This window comes from Trichechus manatus, unplaced genomic scaffold (genome assembly GCF_000243295.1).
Source record: "Trichechus manatus latirostris isolate Lorelei unplaced genomic scaffold, TriManLat1.0 scaffold00259, whole genome shotgun sequence".
Taxonomy (NCBI): domain Eukaryota; kingdom Metazoa; phylum Chordata; class Mammalia; order Sirenia; family Trichechidae; genus Trichechus; species Trichechus manatus.
In genome coordinates this window covers 1,980,670-1,992,196 of record NW_004444195.1, presented here as the reverse complement: position 1 = coordinate 1,992,196, position 11,527 = coordinate 1,980,670, and the positions used below count along the sequence as shown (strand labels likewise).

Sequence of the window (11,527 nt, the reverse complement as noted above, 5' to 3'; positions counted from 1 at the left end):
TAGACCATTAAATCTGGTCTTCTTACTAGTATTTGAGTTCTGCATGCCGTCGTTCTAGTGCTCCATCAGGGACCCTCTGTTGTGTTCCCTGTCAGTACGTTCATTGGTGGTAGCCAGGCACCATCTAGTTCTTCTGGTCTCAGGCTGATGAAGTCTCCGGTTTATGTGGCCCATTCTGTCTCTTGGGCCAGTACTTTCCTTGTGTCTTTGGTGTTCGTCCTCCTTTAGTCCAAGTGGTTGGGACCAATTGATGCATCTTAGATGGCCACTTGCAAGCTTTTAAGACCCCAGATGCCACTCACCAAAGTAGGATGCAGAACATTTTCTTAATAAGGTTTGTTATGCCAGTTGACATAGATGTCCCCTGAAAGCATGGTCCCCGGACCCTGCATCCCTGCTTCTCTATCTCTCAAAGTATTTGACTGTATTGAGGAAACTTCTTAGCTTTGGTTTAGTCCCTGTTTTTTCTTCCATGATCTTTATCGTTTTTGATTTTATATTTAAGTCTTTGATCCATTTTGAGTTAGTTTTTGTACATGGTGTGAGATATGGGTCTTGTTTCAGTTTTTTGCATATAGGTATCCAATTATGCCAGCACCATTTGTTGAAGAGACTGTCTTTTCCCCAATTAATGGACTTTTGGGCCTTTGTCAAATATTAGCTGCTCGTAGGTGGATGAGCTTATATCTGGATTCTTAACTCTGTTCCATTGGTCTATGTATCTGTTATTGTACCAGTACCAGGCTGTCTTGACTACTGTGGCAGTATAATCAGATGGTTTTTATATAATCTGATAGCATGCTTTGTTGCTGTACAGAAGGCAGAGAGGAGTGTTTATATCCTGATATTTAAATATTGTAAGCTCATACTGTCTAAATTCGCCAATGGATTCTTCTATCTAATTCAGTGTTTGTCAATATTAGCTACGTATGAGAATCGTATGGTTATAGTTTTGTTTTTAAAACTAATGATTCTTAGGCCCTACCCTCTGATTCATGGAATCAGAATCTCAGGATAGGAGGAGAGATCACAACAGGAAATTTTTATGAGCATCTATGTATGACAACTGTTCTAAATACTGACTGAAAAAAATGGCTTAATGTCACCAAAAATATTTTTACTATAAAATGCAATTGTTTCATATTATTAGCTCTCTAGAGCACAGACAGTTGTTTTGTTACTTTGGTGTACATTTTGCAGGATATTCTAATTGCTCAAAACTATGTGGCCATGGCAAGCAGCTGATAAATGGGTTGTAATTATCCAAGCTAAGAAATCATCCTTGCCTTGATTTGGGGGACTTTGGGACATTGAGCCAACCCTGACTTACTTTTTAACAGACCTTGCAGCTTTATATGTAGGCACTTCATGACTCACTTGTAGAGATGAGGGGACCCTCTATTCAGGCAAGAACCTTGAGTAGGTGCGTTGGTTTCCATGTGAGGTCATCAGTCTTCCCATCTGTTAGTCTGATGATCAGAGTATGTGCCTCTGCCCTTAGTAACATATAGTACCAGCAGGCTAGCTCCCTATCAGCGGATGTAACCTGGAGTGGTCTGATGTCTAGCTCTTGTCAAAAACTTAATTACAAAAAATTGTTTGAATGACATACAGTCAACTATGCTCTTCTAGAGTTTATCCCTGTATAAAGCTAGGCCACCAGAAAGTGATTTTAAAACTGTATGATATTACTATCCTTACCTTATTTCCACAATATAAAAGAGAGTATGAGTTCCCAGTCATATGCATTGGGAGTTTATCTAGCAGTTCAACAGTTATATTATCTGGCGAGAGCATTGATGTGGATAATTGAGATTTTTTTTTTTTAATAAGTTTTTACAGCACCGTGCTGATGTGCTGAAACTTACTAAAGTGTGGCAGATTAGGAAAGTTTGATTTCTCCTTCTTCCACATTGTTGAGTGATAACGCAGTGGTGTCAGAACCCAGAGTCTGCCATGTAGCCAAGAGACCAAAGAAAGACTCCCGGAACCTGCGATTGGAACATATGATTTATTTGGGGAGCTTACATACAGGACAGCCCAGGGCTGCGGCTGGACCAGAGTAGTGCTCCACTACTGCCTAGCAAGGGACAGAAGCTTATATACAGTTCCAGCTGGGGCTAAGGCTTATTTTTCTTCCCAGTCCTTGGGCGGCCAGCACTTCCAGGGACTACATATCCAGGCCCAGATGTTTTTCTTTTAGTTGATAAGTTATTCCTCCGCCTTGGCCACTAGCCCAGTCATGCTACTCCCGGCCTTGTACCTTAGCCTGAGCTCATCCTGAGTTCATCACCAGCATGTCTTGGGCAAGAGCAAAGTTGCCTCCATTAGGAGGGGATGCATATAGCTGAATAGCATTACCCTACACATACGTTGTTGTTAGATGCCGTCGTGTTGGTTCTGACTCATAGCAACCTTATGTACAACAGAACAAAACACTGCCTGGTCCTGCAGCATCCTCACAGTCGTTGCTGTGCTTGAGCCCGTTGTTGCAGCCACTGTGTCAGTCCATCTCATTGAGGATCTTCCTCTTTTTCACTTACCCTCTACTTTACCAAGCATGATGTCTTTCTCCAGGGACTGATCCCTCCTGGTAACATGTCCAAAGTAAGTGAGATGAAGTCTCGCCATCCTTGCTTCTAAGGAGCATTCTGTTCTGGCTATACTTCTTCCAAGACAGATTTGTTGGTTCTTCTGGCAGTCCATGGTATATTTAATATTTTTGCCAACACCATATTTCAAAGGTGTCAATTCTTCTTCAGTCTTCCTTATTCACTGTCCAGCTTTCTTATGCATATGAGGCGATTGAAAATACCATGGCTTGGGTCAGGCGCACCATAGTCCTTGTCTTAGTCATCTAGTGCTGCTGTAACAGAAATACCACAAGTGGATGGCTTTAACAAACAGAAGTATACTCTCTCACAGTCTAGTAAGCTAGAAGTCCAAATTCAGGTCATCAGATACAAGGGAAAGCTTTCTCTGTCATCTCTGGAGGAAAGTTCTTGTCACCAGTCTCCCCTGGACTAGGAGCTTCTCTGCACAGGAACACCAAGTCCAAAGGACATGCTCTGTTCCCGGCGCTGCTTTCTTGGTGGTATGAGGTCCTGTCTCTCTGCTCACTTCTCTCTTTTATATCTCAAAAGAGATTGCCTCAAAGCACAATCCAATCTTGTAGATCGAGTCCTGCCTCACTAACAGAACTGCCGCCTATCCCACCTCATTAATATCATAGAGGAAGGATTTACAACACATACGAAAATCACATCAGATGACGAAATGGTGGGCATCACACAATACCAGGAATCATGGCCCAGCCAAATTATACACAGATTTTTAGGGGATACAATTCAATTCATGACAGTCCTCGAAGTGACATCTTTGCTTTTTAACACTTTAAAGAGGTCTTTTGCAGCATGTTTGCCCAACGCAGTATGTCTTTAGTCACCAAAACTATGACATAAGACTACCTATAGCTGCAAGGGAGATGGGAAAGTGGTATTTTTACTTTTAGACTATAAAGCAGGATAGATAAAGAGCAGAGGGGCAGTGAATTTCTTCTTTCACTGTCTCTGCCACCAATCTCCTTGTTGAAAATTGACCAATATTTTTTGCAGTTTACCTTCAGTATAGCTACTTTTTCTTATCATGATTTGATTTAGAAATTCAGAGCATATTTAATCTGGATCTGTTAATATAGATAATTCATTTTTTGAAGCACAGATTAATTATAGTTTTTTAAATGTTGAACTTGTTTATTTGATAAATTCAAAAACCCATGTGACTAGATAATATATTGCAAACTTCAAAGCTTTTAGAATGCTGACTTTGTCTCCAGCTTTTTAAACAGTTTTTAATTTTGGTGAGATAAGCTGGACACAGTGGCTGTGGTTGTTGAACAAATGCCAGTTTTCATACTAAAATGGCATTAGAGGAACTTTTTTAAGAATCTGATAAAATGAAGAGGAATGTAGTAAAATACTGGAAATGAGATAAAATTGCATACTGCATAAAGCTAGTAATGTTTCTGTCTGAGAAAAGTAATATGATAGAGCAGAGGTAATGTGGTAAAACAAAGAAGGAGCAATCAGATAGCATGGGTTTCAGTTCCTTTCTACCAGGTAAAACTAGCTGCCTTTGTAATATAACTATCTCTGTGATTTGGTTTCTCCTTTTTTCATAAATGGCTTTTATGCCAACATCACAGTGTCATTTGGCTCCCCACCTTAGGAAAGTGCTTGACATGTAGTTGGGGTTAATTAACTGTTAGTTTCCTTTACTGAAAGGATAAAGGTCAATATAGTGCTTACCTTCAAAGGCAAGGCATCTGTAGTTCAAAATCTATGGCCTAGTTATCTTACCTTCCATGTGAAAGAAACTGTCATGCTTTATCAATTGCCCAACTGTCAAGTTTAGAATGGCATAGTGTTATCTGAAAGTATATTGAAAGTGAGTACCTCAAATGAGAAAACAACTCTCAATCCATTTTTTAAGTGAATTATTATATTTCATACACATATGTGTAGTAAAATTTAGTAGGGTTTATTAGAAAATATAATTGGAGTTTCAAAATCTGTTGTTTCTGTTTCTTTTAATTTTGTTTGTTTGTTTGTTTCTCCAAAATAGGATTTTAAGAGTGGGCTTGGTATTACCATAATTCCTATGAATGTAGCAAATGTAAAGCAAGTGGACCGAACTGTGAAACAATCTTTTGAAATTATCACTCCCTATAGGAGTTTTAGGTAAGCTATTTTTAAACATTTATAATTGTACCACTATAGAAAGGCATGGGTAATCTCTCTTTATACCAGTAATGATGATTTTGCCTTTTATTGGATACTTAATTATCTCATATTTCCATATTGTCTACTTTTATTAGCCAGTATATAAAACACTCTTGTGTAATAGACACTGAATAATCACACAACTGCAAAGAAATTTTTTTTATGAGATTTGAACAGTTTCTTTTCTTAATACCTCTTTTTCTTAGCAGACTTGGTGCATATGTTAGTTTTTAATCATCAAATATATAACATATCTCCTCATACTTAGAGGGAATAGAATTAAAAACACGTATGTTTTTAAACTGTATTACTATTTACCTTCTTTTAGCCCAATTAAATATAATCTCTCCTTTAAGATCAACCACTAATTTAAATTCTCCATGCTGATTTCCTATAAGGAACTCCAGCCCAGAATGATGCTAAGTTTAATGGCTCTCATAGCACTTATTGATCCAAATATATTACCATTTAATTACATATTTTGTATTATGGTATTCTAGTAATTGTTTCATTATGACAATGAAATAGAAAAGTTAAAATCCTTAATATGTTTTATTAATCTATAATGGCTCCATAACTTTAGTATACAGAATAGGCATAAGTCAGTATCTTAGGAGTTTAGCCACATTAATTTATTTTCGGAAATAATCAACACACCACAAGGTACCATGTAGGTCAGAGTCCTTTGAGGATCTAACAATTACTTAGCATTTTCAAAAATGCTATCAAATCTTTTATTCATTTTATCTGTCAAAACATATCCACTGGCTCAAATTCTGAGAAAGAAATGATTACATAAAGAACAATAAGCTTTATTTTCACATGTGCAGATTCTAGCCTTAACTCAAAATGTAGATATTGCCTATGACCAATCAATCTCTCCTTACATGGGACTGAAAACCACTAGGAAGTTTATCAGTATTGTAGTAATGATAAAGATGTAAGACGCTTCAGGAAAAATATAACCCATGTAGGCAACTCATTTTTTTTAATGGATTATTTAGAACATGGTAGTCATCTTTGCGCCCTGGTGGCACAGTGGTTGAGAGCTTGGCTACTAACCAAAAGGTTGACAGTTCATATCTACCAGCTGCTCCTTGGAAACTCTACTGGGCAGTTCGGCTCTGTCCTACAGGGTTGCTATGAGTTGGAATGGACTCTGTGGCAATGGATTTTAGTTATCTTTTATTTTCATTATTTTTCTGTGCATTATCACCTTTAAATTAGAATTTTTTTTTATTGTGCTTTAAGTGAAAGTTTACAGTTCAAGTCAGTTTCTCATACAAAAATTTATACACACATTGCCATGTGACCCTAGCTGCTCTCCCTATAAAGTGACAGCACACTCTCCTTTCCACCCTGGATTTCCCGTGTCCATTCAACCAGCTCCTGACCCTCTGTGTCTTCTCATCTTGCCTCTGGACAGCAGCTGCTGATTTAGTCTCATGTATCAACTTGAGCTAAGAAGCACACTCTTCACAAGTATCATTTTATGTCCCAAAGTCCAGTGTAATCTTTGTCTGAAATGTTGGCTTTTGGGAATGGTTTCAGTTCTGGGCTAACAAAGAGTCCAGGGGCCATGTCTTCCGGGGTCCCTCCAGTCTAAGTAAGACCATTAAGTCTGGTCTTTTTTAATAGAATTTGAGTTTTGTGCCCTTTTCTCCTGCTCTGTCAGGGACTCTGTTGTGTTCCCTGTCAGGGCGGTCATTGGTGGTAGCTGGGCACCATCTAGTTCTTCTGGTCTCAGACTGATGGAGTCTCTAGTTTATGTAGCTGTTTCTGTCTCTTCGGCTAATATTTTCCTTGTGTCTTTCATATTCTTCATTCTCCTTTGCTTTAAGTGGATTGGGACCATTTGATGCATCTTAGATGGTCGCTTGCTAGCTTTTAAGACCCCGGATGTTACTCACCAAAATGGGATGCAGAACGTTTTCTTAATAAATTTTGTTATGCTAATTGACCTAGAAGTCCTCTGGAACTATGGTCCCCAGACCTCTGCCCCTGCCCCTGCTACTCTGTCCCTCGAACTGTTTGGTTGTATTTAGGAAACTTCTTAGCTTTTGGTTTAGTCCAGTTGTGCTGACTTCACCTGTATTGCATCAGAAAATTTTAATGTGAAGAATCATTCTGTGGGCCATAGACCTGATACATAGCACTCTAGCACATCCCCTGGCACATTTTAGGTACTCTGTTGACATTGCTTGAATGAGTGAACAAACATTTAATGCTTTCTTCCTTCTCTTAGGTACCCAATAAACACTAAGAATTAAAATAAATTAGAACATGCCTAAATATGAGTTAAAAATCTGCTACAATGGCATTCACTTAAAACTTTTTCGATTCTACAGTTTCTTAAAGCCACCTGGACATTCTTTTAATTAAAAAAAAATTCTATTTTTAAGTTTGAAAAAAAAAATACGATTTCTAGTGGGTGTTTTTGATAATTTGGTTTCAGGCTGTCATGGCATACTTGCTTGACAAAATATCTCAAAAGTCTTGAAACTCTGCCAGACAGTTACTGATTATTATATAACCAGTGCTCAGGAAACATAGCCTATCATTTGAGCTTTTGGTTAGCTTGGCTGCTAACCAAAAGGTCGGCAGTTCAAGCCAGTTTTACTACACTGGTCAGAAAAATGTATGTGTTAATTTTGGTTCAAGCGATGCAAACAAAATCATAGCAATGTGAAAAATTTAAAAGGAAAAAGATTTGTTAAATTAGATGATTTTTAACAGAAAAGACAATCCAGAACTGCCTGCAAGGCATATTTTTCAGCTACTATTTAATTTGTGAGTGAAATGAATATGCAAACTTAACACACTGCTTCATTGGCCTTTACAAGGAAGATTGATAATGGAAATGTTAATTGTTTCAGCTTTACAGCCGAGTCTGAAAAAGAGAAACAAGAGTGGATTGAAGCTGTGCAGCAATCGATAGCAGAAACTCTCTCTGATTATGAAGTAGCTGAGAAGATTTGGTTTAATGAATCCAACAGGAGCTGTGCAGATTGTAAAGCCCAGGATCCTGACTGGGCATCTATCAATCTCTGTGTTGTCATCTGTAAGAAGTGTGCAGGTAATTAGTGATAAGTTATGCTCATCACTGCTGGGTAGTAGATTGGCACTGAATGCTCTTTATTGTCATATATAATGTGTCACAGCCAGTGTTTGTGAAAAATAAAACTAGAGGAAGCTTATTACATTTAAATCAAACAGAAATATCTTACAATTCTAAACTTCTCTTATGCATGACTTAGATGTAAAAATTGATTTTTTAAGCATGTAATCATATTTTGTGCCTACTGATCTATGTGTGGGTTTTAAAAGGGCAATGTTGAATTTTTTTTAAGTGAGTTTCAGAATGTACCATGAGGAAATATGCATCTTTGTATGAAGATTTGTCTATTTTTCCCCAATAATTTTTTTAAGACATGTTCTTCACATTGATCTTGTTTCAAGCACTAAACTTCATATACCAGATCCAGAATATCTTATAATGAAGACTTTAATATAGAAGCATTCATTAGCATATTGGTGTTTATGAAAATAACCAGTACTGTGATTGGCTTTGTTATTTTGACCTTGTTCCTTATACCTGACCACCTTCCGTCTCAGTATATTTGGGAGCTCAGACAGTTGTCCAGGTAAATGAAGGGAAACGGACCCCAGCTTGGGTATTTGACAATAGAAGTTTTGGAGAAAGTCAGCTACAATTTAACCTTTAATTTTCAAGCCCACTGTGCCCTTCCCCCCAAAAAGAGTACAGTTCACATAAAATGTAGATACCGTACTGGTCCTGGAAATTAAAAAGATAAATAAGACATGGCCTTTCCTCCACAAATATATAGCTAGTGCTTACAGTAGAGGGACACCTGACTTAGGGAGAGCAAAGGCAGTGGATAGTGGGGCCACAACAATTGTTTCAAACCCTTAATACTTTTCTTGAGTTCTGCTGCATTTCTTATCATACGATGTAGATTTCCTCACCAGCTAACTAGTAAGAGCAACAATAAAAAAAACTTAGCAAATCATCTATTACTTTGTATTTACCAAGTTATCGGTATTTTTCTCATCCTTTTCTCTTTCTCTCCAATCTTATTGTGTTGTCCTTTGTCTTGTCCAAGGCTGTTCTTTTTACTATGCCCCCTTCACTCTTCTGTTCTTAGTATCCTCATCCCATCACTTTTTCAACCTCTTCTGTAGGGATTCAACCTTTTTTTTTTTTTTTTTTTTTGGTTTCAGCATGTAAACTTGCATCAGTCTTTCCTGTTAACGTAACACCAGCAAGCTTTCTGAGAACTTTCCATTCCCCTTTATGTATCATTAAGGAGCCCTAGTGGCGCAGTGGGTAAAGTGATTGCTCACTGAAAGGTCGGCAATTCGAAACCACGAGGGGCTCCGCAGGAGAAAGATGCGACAGTCCACTTCCTAAAGATTTACAGCCTTGGAAGCCCTGTGTGGTCACTATTGTCTGTCCCTTCTTCCTTTCATAGACAAGTACTTGCAAGAATAGTAGCCTGCATGAGCTGTCTTCATTTCTTTAAAATCTTCATTTTTCTTTAGCTTCCTATGATCAGCCTTCCTGTTCTTTATTGCACTAAAAATCTTTTGGCTACATTTACCAGTGCCTTTTACCTCTCAATTTCTGAGTGTTCAGTTTCTAGCTTTATTGATTTCTCTGCAGCATACGACCCTTTTGACCAATCTACCTCTCTTTCACATTCCTTCGTTCACTGACATCCAGGATGCCATTTTCTCCTAGTGTGATCTTACCGTGCTGTTCAGACTTTTTCAGGTTCCTTTTCCTCGGCTCACTCCTGAAGTGTATGTGTTCCCTTGGGTTACGTCCTCAGCTGTCTTTTCACTCTCATGTTCCTGAGTGATATTATTTAATTGCTTAAATTCAATACTCATTTTTAAGCAGGTCTTCCTTTCTCTGTTTAATACCAAACTCATATAATTAACTATCTACTAGAACCTCTACTTGAATTTGACAGTGATACCTCAAAAATGGAGTCCTGGTGGTGGAGTGGTTAAGAGCTTGGCTGCAAACTGAAAGGTTGGCAGTTCAAATCCACCAGTTGCCACTTGGAAACCCTATGGGGCAGTTCTACTCTCTCCTGTAGGGTCGCTATGAGTTGGAATCAACTCGATGGCAGTGGGGTATGGGTACCTCAAAAATAACATGTCAGAAAGCTCTCCTTGCTGCCTAGCTCCTTACATAAAACTATGCGTTCTCGTATATTCCCAATTCCAAGTCTTGGTCAGAAGGAATACTGTCTACCCTATAATATTGTTGTTAGGTGCAGTCAAGATGATTTCAACTCATAGTGACCCCATGTGACAGAGTTTAACTGCCTCAAAGGGTTTTCTAGCTGTAATCACCAGGTCTTTCTCCTGCAGAACCTCTGAGTGGGTTTGAACTAGCAACCTTTTGATTAGAAGCCAAACGCTTAACTCTTGGTCTACCAGGGCTCCTTACCTACCTTATAAACTGAAAAGACCAAACCAAATCTGTTGCCATCAAGTCAATTCCAACTTATAACTACCCTATAGGACAGTAGAACTGCCCCATAGAGTTTCCAGGGAGCCCTGGTGGATTCGAACTGCTGACCTTTTGGTTAGCAGCCATAGCACTTAACTGCTACACCACCAGGGTTTCCATCTACCCTATACTCATACCTAAACCCTGGAAAATCTCTTGACCCTACCCCTTTCCGTAAAGCCCATCACGTCCTGTGAATTCTACCTTCTGAGTATCTCCAAATCTCTTTCTTCTCCTGTCTTAATTTGGAGCCTCATGATTTCTTGCCAAGGGTACTCCAACAGTCCTTTTCAGTTCTTCCTACATTCCTCCAAGCTTACCCTTTGCCTTTAGGTAGTCTTTAAAAATGTAAATGTATGAAAGTACCTGCCCTGAGAATTCTAGGGCTTTGTGCTCTGAGTAGTATCCACCACAAAAAGGTGAGGAAAGGAACCTCTAACGTAATGTAGAGTGAGTAATGAGCTTTCACTGATGATAAAGCAAAAAGTCCTTAAGGTCAAGGACAGTGTTTTATATACCTTAATTCCTTTGCAGCTTGGAAAGCCTCTTACATATGCCTGGGTGCCCAGTAATCACTGAATGATGATTTCTACCGCAGAGTAGAATGATGATAATAGAACACTGGGCTCTTACCTTTCTCTTCCAGATACAGTTGTAAAAAAATAACATCACATTAGCATTTATTAGAGTTGCAGCTACTTTTTTTAAAAGTAAAGGAATAATATCCATATCCTGGTACATGTAAATTAAACAACCATTATAAAATGTTTTTAATGACCTACAATTTCTAGCCGATTACCAAATAAGGAAAAAAAAATACATATGCTTTTAAAAGTGTAGCTTATACCAATACTGGATGGTGGTGAAGATGTTTGATGTTGTCATTGTGGTTGGTTATGATTTTTTTTTCATAATTAGCACCACTATGCTTAGCATTTAGCAAAATAGAGATTGATGTGTTTTAAGTTGAAAAGATACACACATACACACATAAACGTACGTGTATACATACATATTCATATGTTCTTTAAAAAGTAAAATAAAGGATCATTGAGGAACTGCTGACAGAAAACTTCCCCAGTATCATGAAAGATGAAAAGCTGCCATCCAAGAAGCTCAACGAACCCTATATAGAAGAGACCCCAAAAGAAAATCACCAAGGCATATCATATTCACACTCACCAAAACCAAAGACAAGCAA

The 11,527-nt window shown here is 38.2% G+C and overlaps 1 protein-coding gene across 3 annotated transcripts in view; it reads left to right on the top strand.

Annotated features, from left to right (window-relative positions):
- The window catches only part of ARAP2 (ArfGAP with RhoGAP domain, ankyrin repeat and PH domain 2), a 250,761-nt gene that overhangs the window by 112,994 nt on the left and 126,240 nt on the right, over positions 1 to 11,527 (top strand). For all 3 annotated transcript variants that reach the window (XM_023724771.1, XM_004389789.3, XM_023724772.1), the window contains exons 9-10: positions 4,624 to 4,739; positions 7,658 to 7,857. In XM_023724771.1, coding sequence (XP_023580539.1) covers positions 4,624 to 4,739; positions 7,658 to 7,857 — 316 coding nt within the window. The remainder of the gene's footprint in view (positions 1 to 4,623; positions 4,740 to 7,657; positions 7,858 to 11,527) is intronic.